The 22,674-nt window shown below is 41.2% G+C and overlaps 1 protein-coding gene across 2 annotated transcripts in view; it reads left to right on the top strand.

Moving 5' to 3' along the window:
* Nucleotides 1-22,674, top strand: part of whrna (whirlin a) — a 143,490-nt gene that overhangs the window by 61,156 nt on the left and 59,660 nt on the right. For both annotated transcript variants that reach the window (XM_044174410.1, XM_044174409.1), the window contains 2 exons: nt 1,101-1,319; nt 8,908-9,033. In XM_044174410.1, coding sequence (XP_044030345.1) covers nt 1,101-1,319; nt 8,908-9,033 — 345 coding nt within the window. The remainder of the gene's footprint in view (nt 1-1,100; nt 1,320-8,907; nt 9,034-22,674) is intronic.

Raw genomic sequence — 22,674 nt, 5'->3', positions numbered from 1 at the left:
GTTGGGTGGTGAAAAGAGAGCTCTAAACCTTTACATTTCCCAGCTGGTATTAGTTCTGTCCCTCAACAGTGTTCATGATATTTGGGTAACGACCAAGGGAATGACATTGCTGCTACAAACGGCTGAGATGAGAGTTTCCACAGGCTTGCCTCAGTCTACATGATATTGTGACAGTCTCACTGATTCAACCCTGAGCCAGTAGATGTAGTTCAGGAACCTGAAACAACACCCCTTGTTGCCTGGGACCGATTTCTGGCCTGGGATCACTTGAAGATCCCTCTGGAGGAGTTGGAGGAAGTTACTGGGTAAACAGTTGTCTGGCATACTCACCCCGTTGCAACTATGACCCTGACACAGATGAATGATTTGATTTTATATGCCTATAATCTTTTACACACATTGATGATACCAGCATGAAACCTGTTTATGTAGAGACCGTTCCATTCCGTTCAAAAATCATAAACTGAAAAGTTAAAGCATTACGCTCATGAACTGTCGGAGTAATATCAGTTTTAAAATCAGCAGTGTTTGTGATCATTTTTAGTCTGATTTGAAAGCAGAAGTCCTGTTTGTGTTTGTTGTGCAGAAGGATTGTTTGATCATTAATAGCTTCAAACCCGTTTGGTCTGATTTCTCCAGACCATGGGAATACATTGATCTACAGAGATACAGCAAGCTATCAGAGGGCAATGAGGCACAGCCAACAGCAATTTTCAGCAGAAATGTGTTTGTTGTGTGTGTGTGTGTGTATGTGTGGGGGTGGTCATTGCACTGCAAAAATTGGTTGTTTTTCTGTAACCTTTAATTTTCGCCGAAATTTAGTGCTGTGTCTCAATTTAATATTCACTGCTACAACCTCATGTTTGTACCCATGCATGTATTCATGTGGGTGTATGCTATAGTCTTACAAAATCAAATTAAATTGATTGAAGTGGAACTCTGTGCTGTTTGAACTTGCACTCATGTATGTTCTAAGAAATGCAAATCTTTGACACGTGTTTATAGTGTGGCCTGAATTCACTCTCCTCTCCTCTCCTCTCCCCTCCTCTCCTCTCCTCTCCTCTCTTCTCCTCTCCTCTCCTCTCCTCTCCTCTCCTCAGGTGCTGAAGGGTAGTAAAAAGCTTTGTCTCTCTGTGCGTTCAGTCGGGCGGATTCCAGGAGGCTATGTCACCAACCATGTTTACACCTGGGTTGACCCTCAGGGTCGGAGTGTGTCCCCTCCTCCTGACCTGCCTGAGCATCGGAGCGCCACCCTGAGAAGAACTGACAGCCAGCGACGCAGCAACATGCAGCTACTGCAGGAGGGAGACGAGAAGAAGGTGAGGCTTTACGTGGGAAACAAAACACTGGAGTGCTTGAATAATGGAGCAGTTTCCATTGTCTACTTTTTTCTTCTTCTTTTTTTTTTTACACATATCTCAGTTATACCTTCAAAGGTACCATCAGTATTAAGTAAAATATTCAAATTTTGATAGGTTGCCATGACATTGATTCATTCAAAACATTGTTTGTCCCTTACATCCATTATGCACTTTTAGCAGTTTCTGTTTGCTAAAAAATATTTACTACCAACATATTACTTGCATGGATAATTTCTTAAATTTCTTGAAAACTCAGTTAATGCTAAAATCAAATCAAATATTCATGAAGAATGTAAAAAGGCTAGCTAAATTAAGCTGGGCTAAAATAAGCCACACAAAAGTGTTTGATCCATAAATCATAAATATTGTACCAAACATGGTAAAAATCATATCCCAAAATGTTGCTTCTATAACAGACGTCATGCTGTGAACTGACCTTAAGACTAAGACAAGGATTATAACTCCTCTGTACATTCAGCCTAGTTAAGCACAGTTTTTTTTCACTCTGTCAATGAAGATCAACAAGTCCTTTTTGCTGCGCTGTGCCTTTGGGCTCTGATCTCCATTCTATCATGTAACTCCTCACACTCTAACTCTGTAACTGCAGGAGAATGTTTTTGTGTGACTTGATAATGTTTTTTTATATAAATGTGAAAGGAAGGCAAAGGCATCCCACAGCTTTTGCTTCAGTCGTTGTAGTCTGACATGGCCATGAATGAATCAGCTTGAACATGAACATTAACCACTCTAACACTTGTCTGGACAAACACACTGAAACATTGGGCTGCCATCAGTCCTTGCTTGTCCTTGATTTTTTTAATCTGGGAACACGTGGCGGTTGTTCTGGAAACATCAAATTTTCTCCTAAACAACACACCAGGAACAAGTGTCTGAATATATTTGAGACAACAAATAGGTCATGCATTTGCAGAATCAAGCTTCAATTATATTTGCAATGCCCAGTTTTAGTTTCTGTGATGAGTTTTAGTTTGGATGGTCACCAAAATCACGTCATCATCTGGTTCCAACGTTTGTGACTAGGGTGCCTTTGATGGCAGTCTGGAAGAGTAAAAGTCAATTATAATAGTAAGAATCAGTAATGAACAAAAGATGATGGACACTGTAAAAGAAATTCAAAAACTTAAACAATAACAGTAATTGGACCTTAAGTCGCACAAAACTCCACCCTGTCACCACCTTATGACCAGCAGGGAAGGAGCTGTCAGAGCTGTTTAAAAGATTTATTACACTAGAACTTTCAATTTTTCAGCAGCTAAGAGCCACACATTAATCTTAGCTGCTTCAGCTCCATTAATACAGGCTGTAGTTAGTGCCATGCAGATAACGTTTAGAAAATATTAATCCAGTGTTTAGTTGATAGTTGGGCTGTTTTAGCCTCTTTGCCCTTTTAAAAAATCAATTTCTGGTATTTAGGTACTTTCAAAGATATGTCATTTAGAAGCAAAACAGGTAAAGCTACAAGTCTGTGTATCAGCATTTGATGGGTTGGAGGTGGGGAACTACCTGAAACTTTCACCCTGAGAGAAAATCTGTGTCATCTGAACATTTTCAATCCACTTTCTATTGGATTTGCCTCCAGCTCCAGCGGTGATTAAAAAGCTGTGCTCTGCATTAAACAAACTAGAACACAGTGTCTTTGGTACATAGCACCTGAAGGTCAAACCTGCTGCTGCTGTTACTTTACCTATCCTGTAGACGACGTAGGTTGGCATATGTTGAACTGGTATGACGATGACCTTAACAGCTCCCCCTTGTGAAGAATCTGCAGTCTGCTAAACGCGAATTAGTTTGTGATTTTGTATGTTTGAGTGAGTTACTACCCAGTTTCATGTGGTGCGTCTTATTGAAAAACTCGTCAGTAACAAGAGCATGCAAAGCACCTATCATGTCAATTAGTAATAGTCCGACAATAAATGTATCAGTGTTTTGATTTCTAGTAACCCTGTCCAAGGCTACCGCAGTTGCCTACTGTCGCTATGGTTACAGGTGTTGCTCTTGGCTACCATGACATTAGCAAGAGAAAGTGACTCAGTTTAGCATTTCATACACGCAGTACTAATTTCACTCATTATAATATTTGCAATATTATTCATGAATCCCTGCTGTGATTAAATGTCTATCCAAAAGACTCTATGAATGCCGCCTCAGATTCCATTGCTTACAAAACAGAGACACCAGACTACTGGGACTCCTTTTAGAGAGAAAAAGCATATTGTAGTGATTCCATGATAACAGCTGATGCCAGAGAACACTATGAGCTGAAATGTGCTGCCAATAAAAGAAGGATAAGTCTAGTAATTAAAATTATTCTCCATGTCCTGCATAAATGTCACAGAGAACATGAATGCCTCCATATTCCCACTGAGCAAAGGTGGCTGGCTTACCTCCAATAAGCAGACAGTTGTTATTAAAAAAGAAGAGCTGCAGTGCCACATGCACTGAATGAAAGTAAGATATCTGTGCCAGATGCCAAACCTACACCAGCAGGGAAATAAGAGGGATGAAACTGACATTGTTTACATTTACATATGTGTCATCTTGTAGTTGCCAGGGTGCAACTGATTCCCCTTTTCAATCTTGGCAAGAGACAGCTACATTACGATCAAACCAAGTAATCAAGTAATCATTGTGATGGAGAAAAAATGTACAATTTAAAGTTTGGCACAGCTACACCATTGCTGAACCTCTCCCAGTGGACAGTGAAAACTTTAATGTTGTCTCTTTGCTTTCCAAATGTGAGTTGAATTAATCCAAGTAACCGTACGTGAAAGATAGGTAATACATTAATTTTTTGGTTTGGTTTTGGTTTTCATGTTAAGGTTGGGCAGGCATGACTGTCATTAGGAAATATTGTTCAGTGCTTCATTGCAATTAGAGTATGTGTATCTGTGCAGTTGAGAGAGGGTACAATCACTCACCTCAGTATGTGTCCGACCTCGTTTGAATCTAGGACTCTCCATGCCACTCAGCATATCGCCTCCAGCGTTTTTCCTGTCTCCAGCGTTTCTCCGGTCTCCAGCATTTCTCCGGTCTCCAGCGTTTCTCCGGTCTCCAGTGATCTCCCTGCCTGTCTCCAGTGATCTCCCTCCTACAGATTTCCCTCTCTCCATACCCACTATATCTGGCTGTTATTCAATAAAGAACATTCTTTGTCCATCTCGGTGTCCCTAGCCTGTCTGTTCTGTAACAGAAGGTCTGACCGCACCGTAAGGATGACAGCCCTGAGTCCCGATGGCCCCTTCCTGGACCTGGAGAGTCTTGTCCAGCACTATCTCCTCACCCATCCTTCACCACCTCTGGAAGCTAGCGAGATGGCGCAGCCGGGGACCTTCTCGGGCTTAGCGGGGGAGTGCAAGGAATTTTTGGTGAGGTGTTACCTGGTTTTCCAGCTGTATCCACGCCAGTTTCCTACTGAACGATCCAAGGTAGCCTTTTTAATTCTCCGGCTAGTCGGCCCGGCACTTAGATGGGCATGATCCCTATGGACACGAGACGAGGCAATCCTTAACTCGTTGGGCAGGTTCATATTGCTCCTCAGGAAGGAGTTTGGCCCGCCAAACGTCAAGTCGTCAGCCAGTCCTCAGTCCAGTCCCCGCTGGATCGCAGTAGCCTCCTCCAGTCCCTGCGGGATCGCAGCAGCCCCCTCCAGTCCCTGCGGGATCGCAGCAATCATCACTTCCTGCAGGATGGCAGCAGCTCCCCGCTCCCAGACTCCATGCTGGATCGCAGTCGACTCCTCTCCCGGCTGGATCGCAGCAGCTCCTTGCTCCCAGTCCTGCTGACCCGACGCCGGCTCCCAGTCCTGCTGACCCAACGCCGACTCCCAGTCCTGATGTCCCGACACTGGCTTGCAGCCCTGATGTCCCGACGCCGGCTCCCCGTCCTGATGTCCAGCCGCCGGTTCCCAGTCCTGAGGTCCAGCTGCTGGCGCCAGATCCCTGTCCTGCTGTCCCGTCGCTGGTCCTTGATCTGGTTCACCAGCCTCCAGATAGCTCCCGCCGTAGCCGCAGACCTCCAGGGGGTTCCCGCTTTCGCCGCAGACCTCCTCGCAGGTCCCCAAGGGTCCCCGCCTTTGCTGCCAGGTCCCCGAGGGTCCCCGCCTTTGCCGCAGGCCTCCAGAGGGTCCCCGCCTTCGTCTTCACGGCCGGCCTCCAGGGGGTCCCAGCCTTCGTCTTTGCCGCCGGTCTCCTGTGATTCCCAACCTTCATCTTCGCCGCTGGCCTCCTGTGATTCCCAACCTTCGTCTTTGCCGTCGGCCTCCAGAGAGTCCCAGCCTTCATCTTCGCTGCTGGCCTCCTGTGATTCCCAGCCTTCGTCTTCGCCGCCGGCCTCCTGAGGGTCCCAGCTTTCGTCTTCGCTGCTGGCCTCCTGTGTTTCCCAGCCTTCGTCTTCGTCACCGGTCTCCGGTGACCTCCCACCTGTACCGTCCGCCCGGGGTCCCCTGCTCCGTGCCTGTCCAGTCCCCGGGTTGTCCGCCGGAGGTCCTCAGCCCCGCGCCAGGCCAGTCCCCAGGCCGTCCGCCGGAGGTCCTCAGCCCCGTGCCAGGCCAGTCCCAGGGCCGTCTGCCGGAGGTTCTTAGCCCCGCGCCAGGCCAGTCCCCGGGTCGTCCGCCGGAGGTCCTCAGCTCCACCCTAGTTCTGCTACCAGGTCGTCTGCCCGGGATCCTCCATAACACCCGTTCCTGGGTGGGAGACTCCCTGCTCTACACCTGTCCAACCTCCTGGTCGTCAGTCCGACACTCCCTGCTCAACACCTGTCCAACCTCCTGGTCGTCAGCCCAAGACTCCCTGGTCAACACCTGTCCAAACTACTGGTCGTCAGCCCGAGACTCCCCGATCCACACCGGTCCAAATTCCTGGTCGTCCATCCGAGGCGCCCAGCTCCACACCGGAGGGTCGCCCGGATCAACCCACTCCCCGTGGTGGAGGACAACCACCACGTCGGTGGGGTTTTTTGGCCCTTGGGTGCTGGCCGTGAGGCGGGGGGGTACTGTCAGGGATACTCCAGGCTCCACTACCCACTAATCACCCACACCTGCTCCCAATTACACTCCTGCTCCCCATTAGTTCCCAATCACAGCCAGTATATAAGCCCTGCACTCACCTCAGTATGTGTCCGACCTCGTTTGAATCTAGGACTCTCCATGCCACTCGGCATATTGCCTATATATTCTCCAGCGTTTCTCCGGTCTCCAGTGATCACCCTGCCTGTCTCCAGTGATCTCCCTGCCTGTCTCCAGTGATCTCACATTCTTTGTCCATCTCGTTGTCCCTAACCTGTCTGTTCCGTAACACACATAAGTCAAAGGCTGTCATAGATCAAGGCATGGGACAGCAGCTGGAAGGTTAATATATATGTATGTATATATATATATATATATATATATACATACATACATACATACATACATACATACATACAGATGGGTGACGAATTAAAGGAAAAAACAACATAATGTGTCTTAGTATGGAGTCAGGCCACCACAAGCCTCCAGAACAGCTTCAGTGCTCCTTGCCAAGTCTGTGGAACTCTGTTGGAGGGATGAACCATTCCTCCACAAGATATTCCCTCATTTATATATACAATCTTTATTTAATCAGTTAATTGAGATCAAGATCTCTTTTGCATATTTTGAGTATTTTATTCAGGTTTTTCCTTTAATTCGTCTCCCATCTGTGTATATGTCACAGATATGCCAGGCCTCACAGCCAGTAATCACCCACACCTGCTCCCAATCACACTCCTGCTCCCCATCACTCCCAATCACAGCTGGTACAAAAACACACTACTCACCTCGTTCAGATATAGGACTCCTCAACCCACTGCTAGATCGCTTCATTTCAGTCTTCCGTGGTTTCTCCAGTCTCCTGTGGTTTCTCCAGTGGTTCTCCAGTCCCTGCTTACCTCCAGTGACCTCCCTACATCCACTTTCCCTATCTCCACACTCTCCACTCCTGGCTATCACCCAATAAAAAACATTCCTGTCCACCTCTGTGTCCCCTGCCTGTCTGTAACCATAACAGTATATATATATGACTATAGTATAGCCAAAAAGATTAGTTTTAAGGCAGAATTTGAAGATGTATTTTGAAAGATTTAGCAACTTTTATATTGACATGAGGCCATTGTTCCACCTAACAAATGATACCAACACAAGAGTATAGTTGTATAGATGTTGAGGCTGGATTTTAGTAGCTGTTGCAATCAGTTGAGTCCTTGTTGGAGAAAGCTGCAGCTGCATGTTGACTGTATATAATCAGCCTAGAAGAAGGCTGATGCCTCTCAGTCCAGGTCTTCCATTGCCAAGTGCAGTTCCTCTTGTCAGACTCACTCTCAGTGAGATGTGTCAGGTCCACTCTCCTGTGAAATGCATCATATTTTACTTTGAAAAGTTATGTCTGATTTGTGCAGAATGTAGAATAGTAGGAGTAGACATTGTAATTAATCTGTGTGGGTTCACTCCACACACTTAATCTAGTAGATGGATTATCAGCAAATTGCTTCTTGCTGATCACTGAGGTCTTGTTCAGGTAGCACTGTCTGAAACATATTATAGAATTTTAAGACATTTCTGTAAAAAAGTGGGTCTCTCACCATCTTTGGAAGCACAGCCTCTGAACGTTCAACCCAAAGTTGTGTATCATCTAGAGAAGGGAAACATTTTGAATGTAAATGTTAGAGGGACCCTGCTCGATGGATTTCATTACATCTTCTTTCAAACCAGTAAAATACTGCAGTGTTTACTCTGGTCCTCCAGCTTTCTTTTGAACGTAAGTTGCTTTATAGCTGTAACATCTTGAGAAATGTATTCCATTTAGGCTTCAGGTAATCAAGTTGCAGTGATGGTTTCAGCAATAACATAAATGTTAACATAAATAAGAGTATTTAACTGCCTGTAGCCACATAATTTATAATAATAATAATCCACAGTTATATCCAGGAAGTCTGAAGTGACTGATTAAATACAGGACAAGATTAAAAACCTTTTTAAAATAGACATTTTTATAAAAGCAGAAACACACAATCATGTATATCCTGCAGGTATCATTAGCTCCCTGCAGCAGTATGTGTAATTGGGTGCTATAGCAGAGTGGTGGATTATATGAATTCAAACAGTGTCAGGTATTGTCAGCTCTGCTTATCAGGGGGGAGTGACACGGATGAGCCTTGTAAACAAACTGATTGACCAATTCAAGCAGTCATTCCTCCAATCAGAACAGATTCAGCCTCCTCATTAATGGCTCTGAGTCACCACATCTAGCTCCTGAAACTCTTTATTATCTGCCGGCAAATCCCGGCTCAGAACGGGGCTGTCATTTCTTCTGCGCATTGTGTTACACATCTCCATTTCTGTGTGAACAGCCTGACACCACGGGCGAGTTTGGCAGCCTGTCAAGCAACACAATGGAGACCGCAGAATGTCATTTCAAACGTTGAAATTTAAGAAGTGTCTGGTTCACATAATTTTAGATATTTAACCCCTGGTTCTGCCCTCTTTATCTATTTCTCTGTCTGTCTTTAATAGGTCAACTTGGTTTTAGATGATGGCCGGTCTCTGGGTCTGATGATCCGGGGAGGAGCGGAATATGCTTTGGGTATTTACATCACCGGAGTGGACCAGGGATCAGCAGCAGAGTGTGGAGGACTCAAGGTATCACTTCATTCTATCTTTCAATCTTTCACTCGCTGTCTAACTTTGACATACGAAATCTGAAATATTTTAGATAAGAATTTAGTGACTGCCATGCTTAGTTCTTGGTTGGTGTTCCTACAGGGGAATGCACACAACAACTCTCTCCCATATTTAGCCTGTTATTCTTCCTTTTCTGAGGCTTTTCAGCAGTCTACTCCTCACACAGTTGTGGTGCCTAATGCACATATGGTATGTCTTTAGGTTGTCTGCCATCTGCAGTGATAATTTTTGCAAAATTAGCAGAAGAGCTTGTCTTTTTTCAGAACTATGTAGAATGTCTTCCACTTCTACATACTAATACCCGATCAACCTGCTGTGGCTTGCGTATAACAAACACGCAGGACCAGCATTGATAGCTTTCCCTGCTTGGTTCAGGCACTCTTTTGTTTGCTAGCAAGTTAAGCATTGCATGAGAAGAAACGATATATCATTATTCTCTCAACAGCTGTATTACAATATTTTGCCTTCAAGGTAACATGGGAAACTTTATGCAGTCTAAGATACATACAGTCAAGTACAGAGACACTGTATGTGATTGGACAAAAGCTCAGAGCTGGTTAAGGACGCGTGGTTACCTGTACGGATATAGAAAAGTAAAATAATAAGATGGAGTAGTGATAAACACATAATGATTAATTTATGAAGGTAAATTGTTATTTCTTCCACAAACCAACCAAAACACTCAAGTAAACACATACTGTAGCAACATCTTAGCAACCACTTAGCCACCACCTCAAACACCCAAGAAGCCACTGAGCAACCCCCTATAGAATCCACTTCAAACACTACCAAACACCTTTGAACACAGTAGCAATCACCCCAAACTCCTTGACCACCACTCACTTATGCTCTATCAATCAACTAGTACAATCTTAGAAACCTCACAGTAACATCCTAGTAACTCAGTAATGGAGTTACTAGTAATGGAGTGACTAGGTTAATCGATTAAACTGTTGGTCAGATGTCAGAAAAATTGTGAGATATGTCCATCACAGTTTCTACAGAGACCAAGATGACATCTTCAAAGGTCTTGTTTTGTCTGACCAAAGAAAGATATTCAGTAGAAGACTAGGAAAACCAGCAAATATTCACATTTGGAACCAGAACACAAGCTGTGACCAGTGAATTTTTTTCTTTAAAAAATGACTTAAAAGATAAATCAATACAGTCGTCAATTAATTTTCTGTCAATCAACTAACCAATTAATCAACTAATATTTTTAACTCTACTCAGTAACAACCCATAGTAAGAAAACATAACCTTTTGTAGTTACTATCATTTTTTATTTTGAAAAGGCATTGAAACCTGAGAGTGAATGACCTTACAAGGATGTCAGAGCACAGTGTCAGGTGCAGAGCAGCTGGAGGGGATTTAATGTAGAACATTAAAAGTGCCGAACAGCCATCAGGGATCTGGGCGTATCAGCACTGGGCCTGTCCATGATTAGATCTCTCTAACCGGTGGGACAGCCCATATTCTCGGTTGGATCCGTTTTGCTCTGTCTAGAACACAGACATCTCTGAGCAGTGGTGAAATATCATTCAAAACAAATTGTGAGTGTCACATTGACACAACACAGGAAGAGTTATTTCAATATGCCACTTTCTTTGCTTTAAAAATGTATTTCAATTCCATTTCTGACTAATTTAGGCTATTCTGTCAAACTGCCATTCCCCTTCTTTTTCACCATATGGGCAATCAAAAATAATTGCTTTAAGGTGTTTGAACAAATTAGAAAGTAACAGATGCTATTTGTTGGACACGTTGTGTTTTGACTATACTTCGTTTAAACTGGGCATCAAGTCCTGAAAAGTAAACAATGCTACAGTTAAGACTTGGGTACTGAAAACATTTAGATTTTTTAATTTATTGTTTAATGGGAGTATTCCCTGTGAGAGGAGGCAGTTGGTGGTGAAGAAATGAATAAATGAATGTGTATGTATTAAAAACAACTAATTTCAGTGTCCTCCAGATATTAGAAGATTAAAATACTCATCTTTTGATGTTGTTTGTTATTATGATAAGGATTATAGCGAAGACAATAGATGCTGTCTCAGTAATACATATCCCAGGATGCAGGAAGTCAGTCAGAGTAGGGGGTGCTGAGAGAAACTCAGCCTATATAATGACTTCGCACTAAATGCTAGGTGTCTTTGCACTCATTTGAATGGGCAGGATAATTTATTAACAGTAAGTTTTACACCAATTTTAGAACGTTTTACAGACAGCAAACTCGAGGAAGAGGGAGTGAGGCGCCTGGACAAGAGGGGGAGATGTGACCCATGACCAGGTTATCATAGTTTAGAAAAATGCAGCGCAGTGAGGATACAGCCATTTGATCCAGGAGACAAGCGTATGTAACGCAGATCTACCGATGCGCGTTCAACCTGAGTTGGACCCGTTCATATGACACAGCCTCTGTTTGTCATTGTTAGCAGAGACTCAGTCTGCCGTGTAGTTCAGAGAATTATAAAGCTACAATAGGCGTCATGAACAATGAAAGTTTTTGTTTCACGTCTCAACTTCTGTCCATATTCGCACGCCCCTCTCTCTCGTCCATATGTGCTCTTTCTCTCTCTCTCCCTCTCTTTCTCTGGGGGAGAACCTTTAAACATTGTTGAATGTTTAAACTTACTGCCAAATCTCCAAATTGTAGAGGAATCTCTAGTTACCAGATGTATTTTATAATCAAGAGCTATAACCAAATCGCACATCCTATTGTTATTTTCTTATGTACTCTATAGCTGACTGGATTGTCTCTCTCCCGGGGGTCTGTCTGACAGGATGGGCGATGCCCTAATGTCTTTACTTACTTTGATTCCATGGGACACTTGAAAAACATCCTCTGAAACACCTAAATGTGTTCGTGCATGATGGAAAACCTCCGACCTGCTGCGAGTCTGCATTGCAAGGAATCTAATAATGGACTAATATGTATAATGATGATAAAGAGATGAAAACAAAGTAAATCCTCTTCCCCACCACAAACACTTGTATACTACACGTGTAGTCTATATCCCAATAAGAAAAGAGAAAACAATTTTAAGTTTAAACTTTTCTGTTAACTGATTTTAGGGGGTGCTGCAGCCCCCTCAGCACCCCTACTTCCATCGTCCATGGACACATCTGACTTATAGTTGCTTGTTTCAAAGTGCCGAACAGATACCACACCAGAGATAAACTGGGTACACACTGATCTTTTCATTTTCAGGTAGTAAAGTATCCATCCTTGGAGTGCACAGCTTTGGTTTGTTTGCTCAAAGATGTGTGTTTGTCACGGTGACATGGCAACAGAAGGAGAGTGAGGATGGACGTCTCCCCCCCGGAGTCCTTCATCTCATGCCTGTTAGTGATGAGCCTGTCAACCAACCAATTACAGAGACACCTATTAGAGGGCCCACACAGGCGCACACACTCAGCACAGCATCTTGATGTGGAGTGTTGTTAGCAACTAGAAAGGCTTCTTATTAAAAAGAGTGGAAATATAAGACAGGAGGTGGAAAAGGCTTTAATATCCTGTGATATGACATGCACTTTTCTTGTGCACACCCCCCCCCCCAAGTTCTTTCCTTTATTTCATATGTATGAACTATTTAACGCTGCTTCTGGTGCTGTGCTGTGATGTGCATTTTGAGGAATCTGTTTTGGAAACTGTCAAGCCAAGTCAAGAGTTTTCAGAGCTCAAATAACTTTCTTTTTTTTTTTGCCCCAATCTCCCCCCCTTGTCTCTGTTTTGGTCCCTGGCAGCTTAATATTTGGAGTGGAATTTTGTATTTGGAAATACTGGAATGAACACAAGACAGTAGAGCTTCCAGGGCAAGCACATTAAAATGTGAGTCCAGGTTTCAGTGTAAGAAACAAAGAAATAAATAAAGTAAGGAGAGAGAGCACATCATAGACAATCTCCCACATTCAGACACAGACACAGTTTACAAAGTCTCAGGTCATGTTATTTAAAATTCTGAGCTGAGCTGGCCATTAAAATGGGTCAGGAACATACCTGTTTAATATATCATATCTCCATGGAGACAGTTATTTTATATAACCATCTCTGTTGACATCAGCAGCACAGTCACTGGTGTTTCTGGCATTGTTTGTGCCAAAGATAAGATCATTAAAATATGTGCGCTGTTTAGAATGTCTTTCAGGATATTTAGAAAATACACTGGAATTAATATTCAGTGGATTTGAATCCAAGCATCCAAGACCGAAACAAAATCTAGGTCCAATGAAAATGTGTAACTAAATGCCTGCTATTGTTAAATCTGGCAATGTTAAGGCCATGTTACACACAGTATGAAACAAATTTACAGTCTGTAATCCACATTAATGGACTAATTAACTTTTCACACCAGGTCCTCTGCTGCTTGGCACCGTGTTTGTTTTGGACGCATAACATGAACACTAGCTATGTAAACTAATATAATTATAATTAGACGGTGTAGTCCCTCATTCGTCCAGGAGTGTTCCATCGTAGAAAAGGTTTCAGTCGCAGTCATCGGGACATTGTTTTCAGAATCAAGACATTTCGGCTCCCATCTGGAAGTCATTCTCAATTGCGAAAATGGTCTGAGAACTCAGAAATTTGTTAATAATGTGTTGCTTAAGCCCTGCCTAGTTTCACCTGAAACTGACCTTCTTTTGTTTCCATGATTGCCCAGTAATCAGGCCTATTGCCGTAATTATAATTACAAAACAAAATGTTATACATAAATCATTGTTGCAAGATGATGACTACCTGCAAGACAATATGTATGAAGAGAAGCCAAATCTGTTCGTTTTAAAGGTTGATATGTTTCTCCTGTGAAAAATGTTGGAGTTGGTATGAAAAGGCCCTCATTTAATCAAAGCACGAACCCTTTGTTGAAACTTAAAACACAAAAAAGTGACTTATTTTTTCTGCATCTTTGGACCAACCAAAGTTTATGAAATAGTGCACTTGAGATTGTTTAGATTCAAAGGTAGAATAGCTACATACGTATCTACTTAACCCCAAGTTAAGTTTGTAGCCTCTGTACGTTTGTTGTTGGTAGCCTATCGAACTATTGATTCCCACTTTGGCCTTACAGTATCAGTGGATATTTGTCTGGTGCGCATGTGGTGATTTGTTGTGTGTTATTTTAAATCCAACCTGTAAATAATAAATAATTGGGTGTAAGTGGAAATATGTTAAGTTGGACAAACTGAGTTTGTGAAACATTTCCTTAATATAAAATAAAGAAGACGTAAGGGAATACACTGAAGTTTCACTCGTGAAATTAAGCTGTCAGTTTGCTTTGTTACTGAAATAGTTAATGGGGAATCTGGAGAGCAGAAACAACTGTTTACCCAGCTGTATTGTAAAATCAAAACTACATTTTTAGAAAATGTGTAAAACTTTAAAGCGATGTTAATGTTGATTTATGCATGCCTTGTTGTCAGTGTGCAAGACTGTTAACATTTGGATGATGAGCCTCCCGCTGTCTCCAGAGACCAGGGTTCATCTCTCAGCAGGGATGCAAGCTGCAATGCTCTCAGATTAGACACATCCTCTCCTAAAAGGACATCGGATTGTGTGTAACAGGGTGATCCATAGTGTTTGATCATCTCAAACCTTTCAACTTGTGTACAGAGGATCCCTGCGTGGTCATGCCTGTTAAAGACAGCTTTTAATAACTACCTCAACGTCAGCCTAATTCTGCAGAACCAAAGCATGGTTGAGCCTGCACCCTAACTGGACAGTGAAAAGAGTTTTGTCTCGGGGGATGAATAAGAGAATATATACTTTATTTTCCCAAAGGAAAGTCTTCATAGTAAAGAAATTCCAAATTAGACCTTTATTGAGACTTTTTGAGTAAGGACTTTCAGAATGATGTACAGTACATCAGTCGACCCAGGGCCCACACTCACCAAGGGACCCAATTAAGGAGCCCATAAGATCACACTCTACTTTCCTCTTATTTTAAAAGAAATTTAATTTTATTGTTATTTTTTTTACTGATTTCAAACGCACACAAAAATTAGATTTAATGTCATGCAGTTAAGTATGCATCTGCCGGTACCTACTCTGGTGGCACTGTGGTGTTCCTATAGTGTTGTCTGTCTGGTACCCCTTGAAGGGGCCCCTTGACACCCACTCTTCCTTTCTGTTTTAGCAAACTGTTTTGCTAATCTTTGCGTAAAGAATAAGCCAGCAATACTGCTGATGTTAATCATGCTGTAGTCAAATTGTTGACAGTGAGGATGGTGTTTTTTTGTTGCTGCAGAGTAAAATCTTGTTTATTGATAAAGTCAGACGTGTGCGCACTCCTTGGTTCTGAAGTGATGTTGCCGTTTGGAAGATTACTGTGTGGATTATTGCCTTGCAAGGCCTCTTGTTTCTCGGTGGTAAACAAGTAGTAAAGGCCAGTAACATCGCGCTGGGTGTGGTGATCCTGATGACTGATGATATTCTGCCGACTCTTTGGCTGCTGCAGCTGCACCTGTGACTGGCAGATAAATCTCTTCCCCATTATCTGGAGACACTGAACTGGACTCACAGACTGACAGTCCCTCTCATATAATATTATACTGATATCATATGAGAAAAATATGATAATGTCACTGTTGAATAGCTACAAAAGAAAGTACAACAGAGCAAAATCACAAGTTAAATGGACTGTACTTGTATAGCGCCTTTCTAGTCTTCTGACCACTCAGAGTGCAGTGTCTTGGGGAAGCTGGGATCGAAACGCCGTCCTTCCGATTGGTAGACGACCCGCTCTACCACCAAGCCACAGCCGCCCAACAAGTCGCTATATGAATATTTTAAAGTGATAAGTTTTAAATGTGGTAAGTGGTACTGAAAGTTACTACCAGATAGACAGAGATATGATAGGAATATGATAGTAATATCATGCAGGGCTTAAAATGATGAACTGTGAACTGCGATTTTTCATCTAGTCGGCATACTTCTGGCAATTTCTCTGCCCCACTTCCGTCAGTAGGCCTGTCCCGCCCCTGGTAGTATTTCTGTCTGATTTGTCTTTGTTATCTTGTTTTGAATGTTTCCTCTCATCCTGTTATTGTTGACTTTATCACCCCGTTTTCTTTATGGCCTCCCTTTATCACATTTGATATTCAGCTAAACACCTTTTGGGACCATCTGTGACTGGGAATAAAAGTCTTGAAGAATCAGCAACAAGTCCTTATACATTAAACTTTTTACTTGGAATAAATCTTTATTCTCAAGAGATTTGAGTAATTCCATGACAGTATTTGGAACCAGGACTTTGATGTTAAATTTCCAGAGAAAAATGGTGTAAATGTGACCTCTAATATAAACCTATAATATAAAGTAAATTTTTTTCTAATCACAAAAAGAGCCAAGCAGCTGACTCTGAATTTAAGTGCCCTTTATGTGATAACTCACAGGGATCCATTGTGCATCCTAAATAGTGTCACAAACATCCTCAAGGCACAGACTCGTACAAGCTACAGACGTCTCTGATTGTCAGTGCTCAGCAGGAGAAGACGCTTCCTCATCACTGTCCACGACGCTGGTCCTTACGCTTCAGCTCCTTACCCTGCAGCAGACTGTCTTCTGTGTCTATACACTGTTTTTCATCAGGCTAGTATGAGTATGATTGATGGCTTATATCGCTCCCAGGGTTCTATAATCATTACACAGCCGAGATGTCACTTCCTCGCCCTACAGTCTTAGGGAAAATAAAAGTTCGGCTGTGTAAATATTACCGCATCGCTTGGCTCTCCTACCACCTCCTCTCTTGATGGGAAGCCTTGTAAAAACCTTTTATTGTTAAATTTTGGTGTGTAGCATAAATGTGGCTCTGCAGCAAGATGGGACGTTGATAAAAAAAACAATTGCAAAAAGTTTGGATGACTCCAGGACAGGAAGTGCAAGTTAGAGTAAATGTATTGTCACTCTTTCCCTTTTTTCTCTTTTACTCAAATCCAAACACACACATATAAACTGTATATACACATGGACCATGTCTAACTGAATGAAGACTATACCAAACACGTAGATGAATTAAGGCCAAGTATTTTCAATTTGCACAGAGGTGATATAACATCCTCTCTGATGAGCAATCCTGCTGAAAGAGCACAAAACAAATCCAAAAAATAAAAAGGCAGTTGGCGAGCAACAAGGTTTAGGTGTGTGTTTCTCCAGAATACATACTGTAGCTTAAACGATCTTGTTTTAGCTATCTAGACAATGAAGAAGCGTTATTGCAGCGTAATGAATTTGAACAATGTTTTAGTTGCTGACATTGTGTGACCTGAAAATCCCATCTCCACTGATTGTCTGAATTTTTAGAACAGCAGTCAGGATCCTGAAATGAAACTAAAAGCTCATGTCTTCTTAAAACAACAACAACAACAATAAAAAAGAAACTCAAATTTTCTTATTCAAACTTAAAACTCACATTCAGAAGACATAATACTTGGAGCTCCTCAGGGTTTGATTTTAGGTCGCATCTTTTTTTTCTATTAAATTCTTTCTTTTGGCCACATTATGCATACATTCAGTGTCACCATTACTTCTTTGACAATAATACATTATACCTCACCACAAAAATTCTGAAATTCAAGCAAGTCATTGTTGCGAAAGCCATTATGATAGTGAGTGTTTGATGCTGCAACAGTTTTATAAACTGCTCTGGTATTACTTGGTAATTCAAAACAAACTTTAGACTCTTTCAGCTAATAAAAAGTTGTCAGAGACTGAATCATATTTGATGCTGACAAGCTTTTGATATTAAAGCGAGTTATTCACTTGTCTTTTACTCAGTCGAAAAGCATTTCCAAACACAGCCAGGATGTTAAGCCACTGAAAGGGTCAGGAGAATATTCAGTTTGATTGACTTTACTTCCAGTTCATAGAAAAAGATAAAAGGGTATAAAATAGAATCTAAAATAGCAACTTCTGGGTTGTCCTGGTGGCTCTGCCATAATAGGTTTGAAATTCACCTGGAACCTTTTGTTGATTTGTTACATGTCCTCTTGCCCGACTTTTCTGCCTCTTTTCACTGTGAGCGGTCTAATAAAGCAGAAATGCCATAAAAGTAACCTTTAAAAGAGCATTTCTCCATAAATGGTATTGAGTGTTTGGGAAATGACGCTTCCCCAGATAATTTCTGGTGAATCTAGGGACTGAGGCATCTGTATACTCTTTTGAATAAGGAAATTTACCAGAGTTGCATTTCTGAGCTCCCACCAAAGGCAGTAGGTAATTCAATCTACAAATTACATATTACAATACTGGGTATTAATAATTGGTTTAAAATACAGCGATACCTGGAGCTGGAGCAGTGACCTTCGCAGATTCAGCATCTCTTTGCTGTGTTATTTGCTGTAATTGCAGTTTAATGATAAAGCATGGTGTGAGAGTATAATGGCAATTCTCTGTAATGGTGTAACTGATAAAGGGATAACCTACATAATTAGTTTTTGCAGTAAATGAGTAGAAGAGGAAAGAAAAAGAAAATGTGTATTATACTGAAGATGAAATAAATCTTATAACAGGATTTGTTGGAAATTACATGTCAAATAGCTGCTGATAAGGACAACTTAGACTAATGTAATGATGCTAAAGTAGAAGAGGAAAAGAGATTTATTGTCCCTTGAGGCGAACTTTTCTTAACTCTGTGCTGCTGCTGTTGAAGGAAACATCAAGACAGGATTTAACAGATATAGACAGAAATATTAAAATCCAGGAAAACAAGCATCGTTGTAAAACGTACAGGCAGTGCAAACATTTCCAGTTTTAAGTATTACCTCGAGCGTTTTAGGAATGCTTTTTATGTCAGTTTAATTGAGGGTTAAAATAAGTTATATGGCTAAAACAACAAAAAATAGTCATTTCCTGCACGTTTGAGATAAAAAATAATACATGTGGGGTTGACTTCTAATGTGAGAAACTTTAAAAACTTAAATAATTTATGTGTGAGCTTTACTCTGTAGTGTACAATCATTATGTTCCTGGAAAAGGTGTCTGATTAGTCAATACATTTACTTAACAGATTATCTAAAAATAGGTGTTTCATCATGAAGTGATACAAAATAATGTAACCGACACATATGAACAGTAACCAAGCAGAACCACAACAAGTTTTTTTTTGTTTGTTTTTTTGATCATGCATCTAGATCCAGTACACATACTGTACAGACGAAGAGACATATACTTAGAAGAGAACATATGTATTATGTACTTATCATGAACATTTAGATAATACTCACGCAGGTATATAAATAAAGCCTATAGGAACATCCATGCTACATAAACTCTCATAGTTAAATATATATTCATGCCAGTAACCTGGCAGCTTGGTAAAGAATAAAGAGATAAAGAATGCTAATTTAATCCTTGGTAAAGTGAACAACAAACACTGCTGAGCACCAAACCCCAAGTGTTTGTGTTCCCGGCTGCTCCAAGGACAGGCAACTAGCTGACATTAGCTAAAAATAACAGCGCAACAAGCATTTGATTGCAATGTCCTTGTGTTTGTTTATGTCCTTGTAAAATAAACAATTCATAAAGTGATATTCACACCATGAGAACATACTGATCCCCACAGTGCCTATAGAAAATATCAATGCCGGTGCTTCACTACATCCCGGCTGCAGGTACACATACAGCAGAAACGCTGCTTCCATGTGTCTGTTGCGTGAAGTGGAAATAGGCTTCACATAAGACTATTTCTGGCTGCACAGCTGGAAAGCACTTTAAAGGCAAAGCAAGCCATTTATTTCTACTTATTATAGATATATGACTGTGTGCCCACACCAGTAAACCCTGCTGTGCTGGAAGAAAAGAGAAGACAGTTCTTTGTTTCCTGCTTTAATAAACATGAGATTCAAATACAAATGCACCAACTGTGGACCACACAGACAACAGAAAAGTGTGATTGCTACCCAGAGGCCCATTGATCAAAGTCTGGCCTGTTGACAGGCACCTGGGCTTCCTCATTTTCCCAAATCGCCAGGGACCATTGAGGAGTAAATAACAACTGCTGCTCTTCACATAAAAACCATGCCAGTTTGCCCACTCTCTGCTTTTTCTTTTTTTTTTTCACTTCTTCTTACTATTGCTGTTCAAGGCTTATATATTCTGCTTTTATTTTGTTTTTAAATGTTTTCACATATTTTTAAAAAGTATATTTAACCCTGTAAACTGCCTGTAGTGGACTTTTGTTTAATTATATTTCATGTTTTTTAAACTGAAAGAAAAATATTAAATAGGAGAAGTAAAAAAAAAGTTCATCAAGCATACTGTTCACACAGTATGCTTGTTGGTCATGGGTTAACACTCACTTTAAATGTGCTGGGTTCTAAGCACTAGGTTTCAAAGTTAGCACCACACTCACCAGGTGTTTAAAGGGATCAGCACAGTATCTCATTGTTAAATGCGGGCCTCATCAGTCAGTCTCGTCCACTATCTTCTTTCTCCACAACTGGAAAGTCATTGCTCCTAAAAAAGATGTTTATATACAACTAACTTGCGCTGACAAACATATTTTGAAAGAAACCCTTATTTCCAGTGCAAGTATTTAACTCAGCCAATCTGCTTCATCTGGAGTGTGCAGGTTTGGTTTGATTAGGTTTGATTGACTGGCAGCTCCCTGAAAACACAAGCAAGCAAATCATTGTCATCTGAGTCTGATTGTGATATTGTTAAATTCGAAATGGTTTGGGGACATACCTGACATCACCTGTTTCTTACAGAGCCCCGCCCACTTCAAAAAACACAGAAATCTCCAAATAACCAGAACTTTGACAGAAAGTAGTGCGTTCATGTGGAACTCCATCATTCATAGTAAGCAGCTGATTAAGAAAATTGATTTTCAGGGCCTAAATTAACCTCAACAGATGTTTCCAGAAAGCTCATATTTCTTACTGAATGAGATTAAACTGATTGGTTATGATTGACCCACATTTGTGGTAGAAATGACTCCACTGTGTTGTGATTCGCTCTTACAGAGAGAAACCTTGAAATGTTCTCAGTACAATAGTTTGTCAGATTGGGCAACAAGTGTGACTGAACTGAGCTTTCGGCAGCACTGAGCTCACTGTTTAACGGCTCGTAAAGGACCTTTGTCTTACAGACTCGTCTTTTGTTAAAACTACTATATGGAACAAAATAGAGTGGATAGTGAAGATGATGTAGGTTTACTGCTTGGTTTACTGGAACAAACAGGCAATTTGGCAAGTAAATGGGTAAGACACTTTGGTTCAGTAAATCATCTAGAGCCTCAGGCCCTGCCAGAAAGCAGCTTACAGATCTCGTGTGTAATTTATTCTGTGTATAATAGACTCTAAAAACAGTATCATCTAACATAAACATCAATTTTTTATCCCCAAATAATCTGTTACAAACAGAGCAATTCAATTTACAATTTATTTATTTATATAGCGCCAATTCATAACAGAAGTTATCTCATTGCACGTTTCCTATAGAGCAGGTCTAGACCGTATTCTTTATAATATTTTTTATAGAGACCCAACAAATCCCACCATGAGCAAGCATTTGGCGACAGTGGCAAGAAAAAATTTCCTTTAAGAGGCAGAAACCTCGAGCAGAACCAGACCACATAGAATTTTTTAAATTGTAGAAATGTAATTGTAGTGTTAATATTAATAAATTAATAATAATAGGAATGACAGCTATAGGAAAAATAATGTCAGTATTAGTAACAGAGCCAATAACAACAACAACTGTAGTAGCAGTTGTCGAGCAGGAAAACAGGGGCAGCAGGTGGCCCACAACCACAGATCCAGTCTCTGCAGCTCCGGAGGCAGAAATACCTGCTGAAAGTGACAGAAGGAGAGAGGAGGGGAAACGAGAAGGCACAGAACTACGGGAGAGAGAAGATGTCGAGTTAGTAACATGCAGTGATGGGATAAAAATGCATACAGATGGAAAGGGAGAGAAGGAGAGAGGAAAGAGGTGCATCATGGGAAGTATCCCGGCAGTCTAGGCCTATAGCAGCATAACTAAGGGATGGTTCAGGGCTCACCTGAGCCAGCCCTAACTATAAGCTTTATCAAAGAGGAAAGTCTTAAACCTACTCTTAAATGTGGAGATGGTGTCTGCCAACAAGGATACAGCACCAGTGTATGTGTATTGTTGCTTTTCCACCGAATAAAACAAAATTATCTTTGGGGAAAAAGATCTGCTTTTATTTTTTAGAATCTTAGGAAGGTTTGTTTTTTCTAAAGGTTTACATTTTCAGTAGCCTGTGATAGGAAAACAATCCACAGAAATCAAAATTATGCTTTGACTCTCTTTGCCACAGCTTTGAAATGATCCAAGAAATGTTTAACAGGATTACGAGTCAAAGTAGGTGTTCAGCGTACTCGTCTGTGATCATACCAGGTGAGGTCTAAACTACTAAAACTCTCATTAAGAATTTAGTTTCTGGGTCTTGTAAGGTTTTAGTCATGCTTAGAAAATACAAATTTAGCTAAAAACCAGACTTCATTCACAGTCATGAGCTTGTTTGAACAAGTTGGGAGTTGAACCTGATTTGTCAGAACTGAAGGCCAAGACCTTTTTACTTACTGCTCTGTTTTAAAGTCAAACCACTGTCTCTAAACCTGTCTCTAAGTTGATGAAAC

Source organism: Siniperca chuatsi, linkage group LG18 (genome assembly GCF_020085105.1).
Source record: "Siniperca chuatsi isolate FFG_IHB_CAS linkage group LG18, ASM2008510v1, whole genome shotgun sequence".
Classification (NCBI taxonomy): domain Eukaryota; kingdom Metazoa; phylum Chordata; class Actinopteri; order Centrarchiformes; family Sinipercidae; genus Siniperca; species Siniperca chuatsi.
Note: the sequence above shows the minus strand (reverse complement) of the source record. Positions and strands in the feature narration are given on the sequence as shown.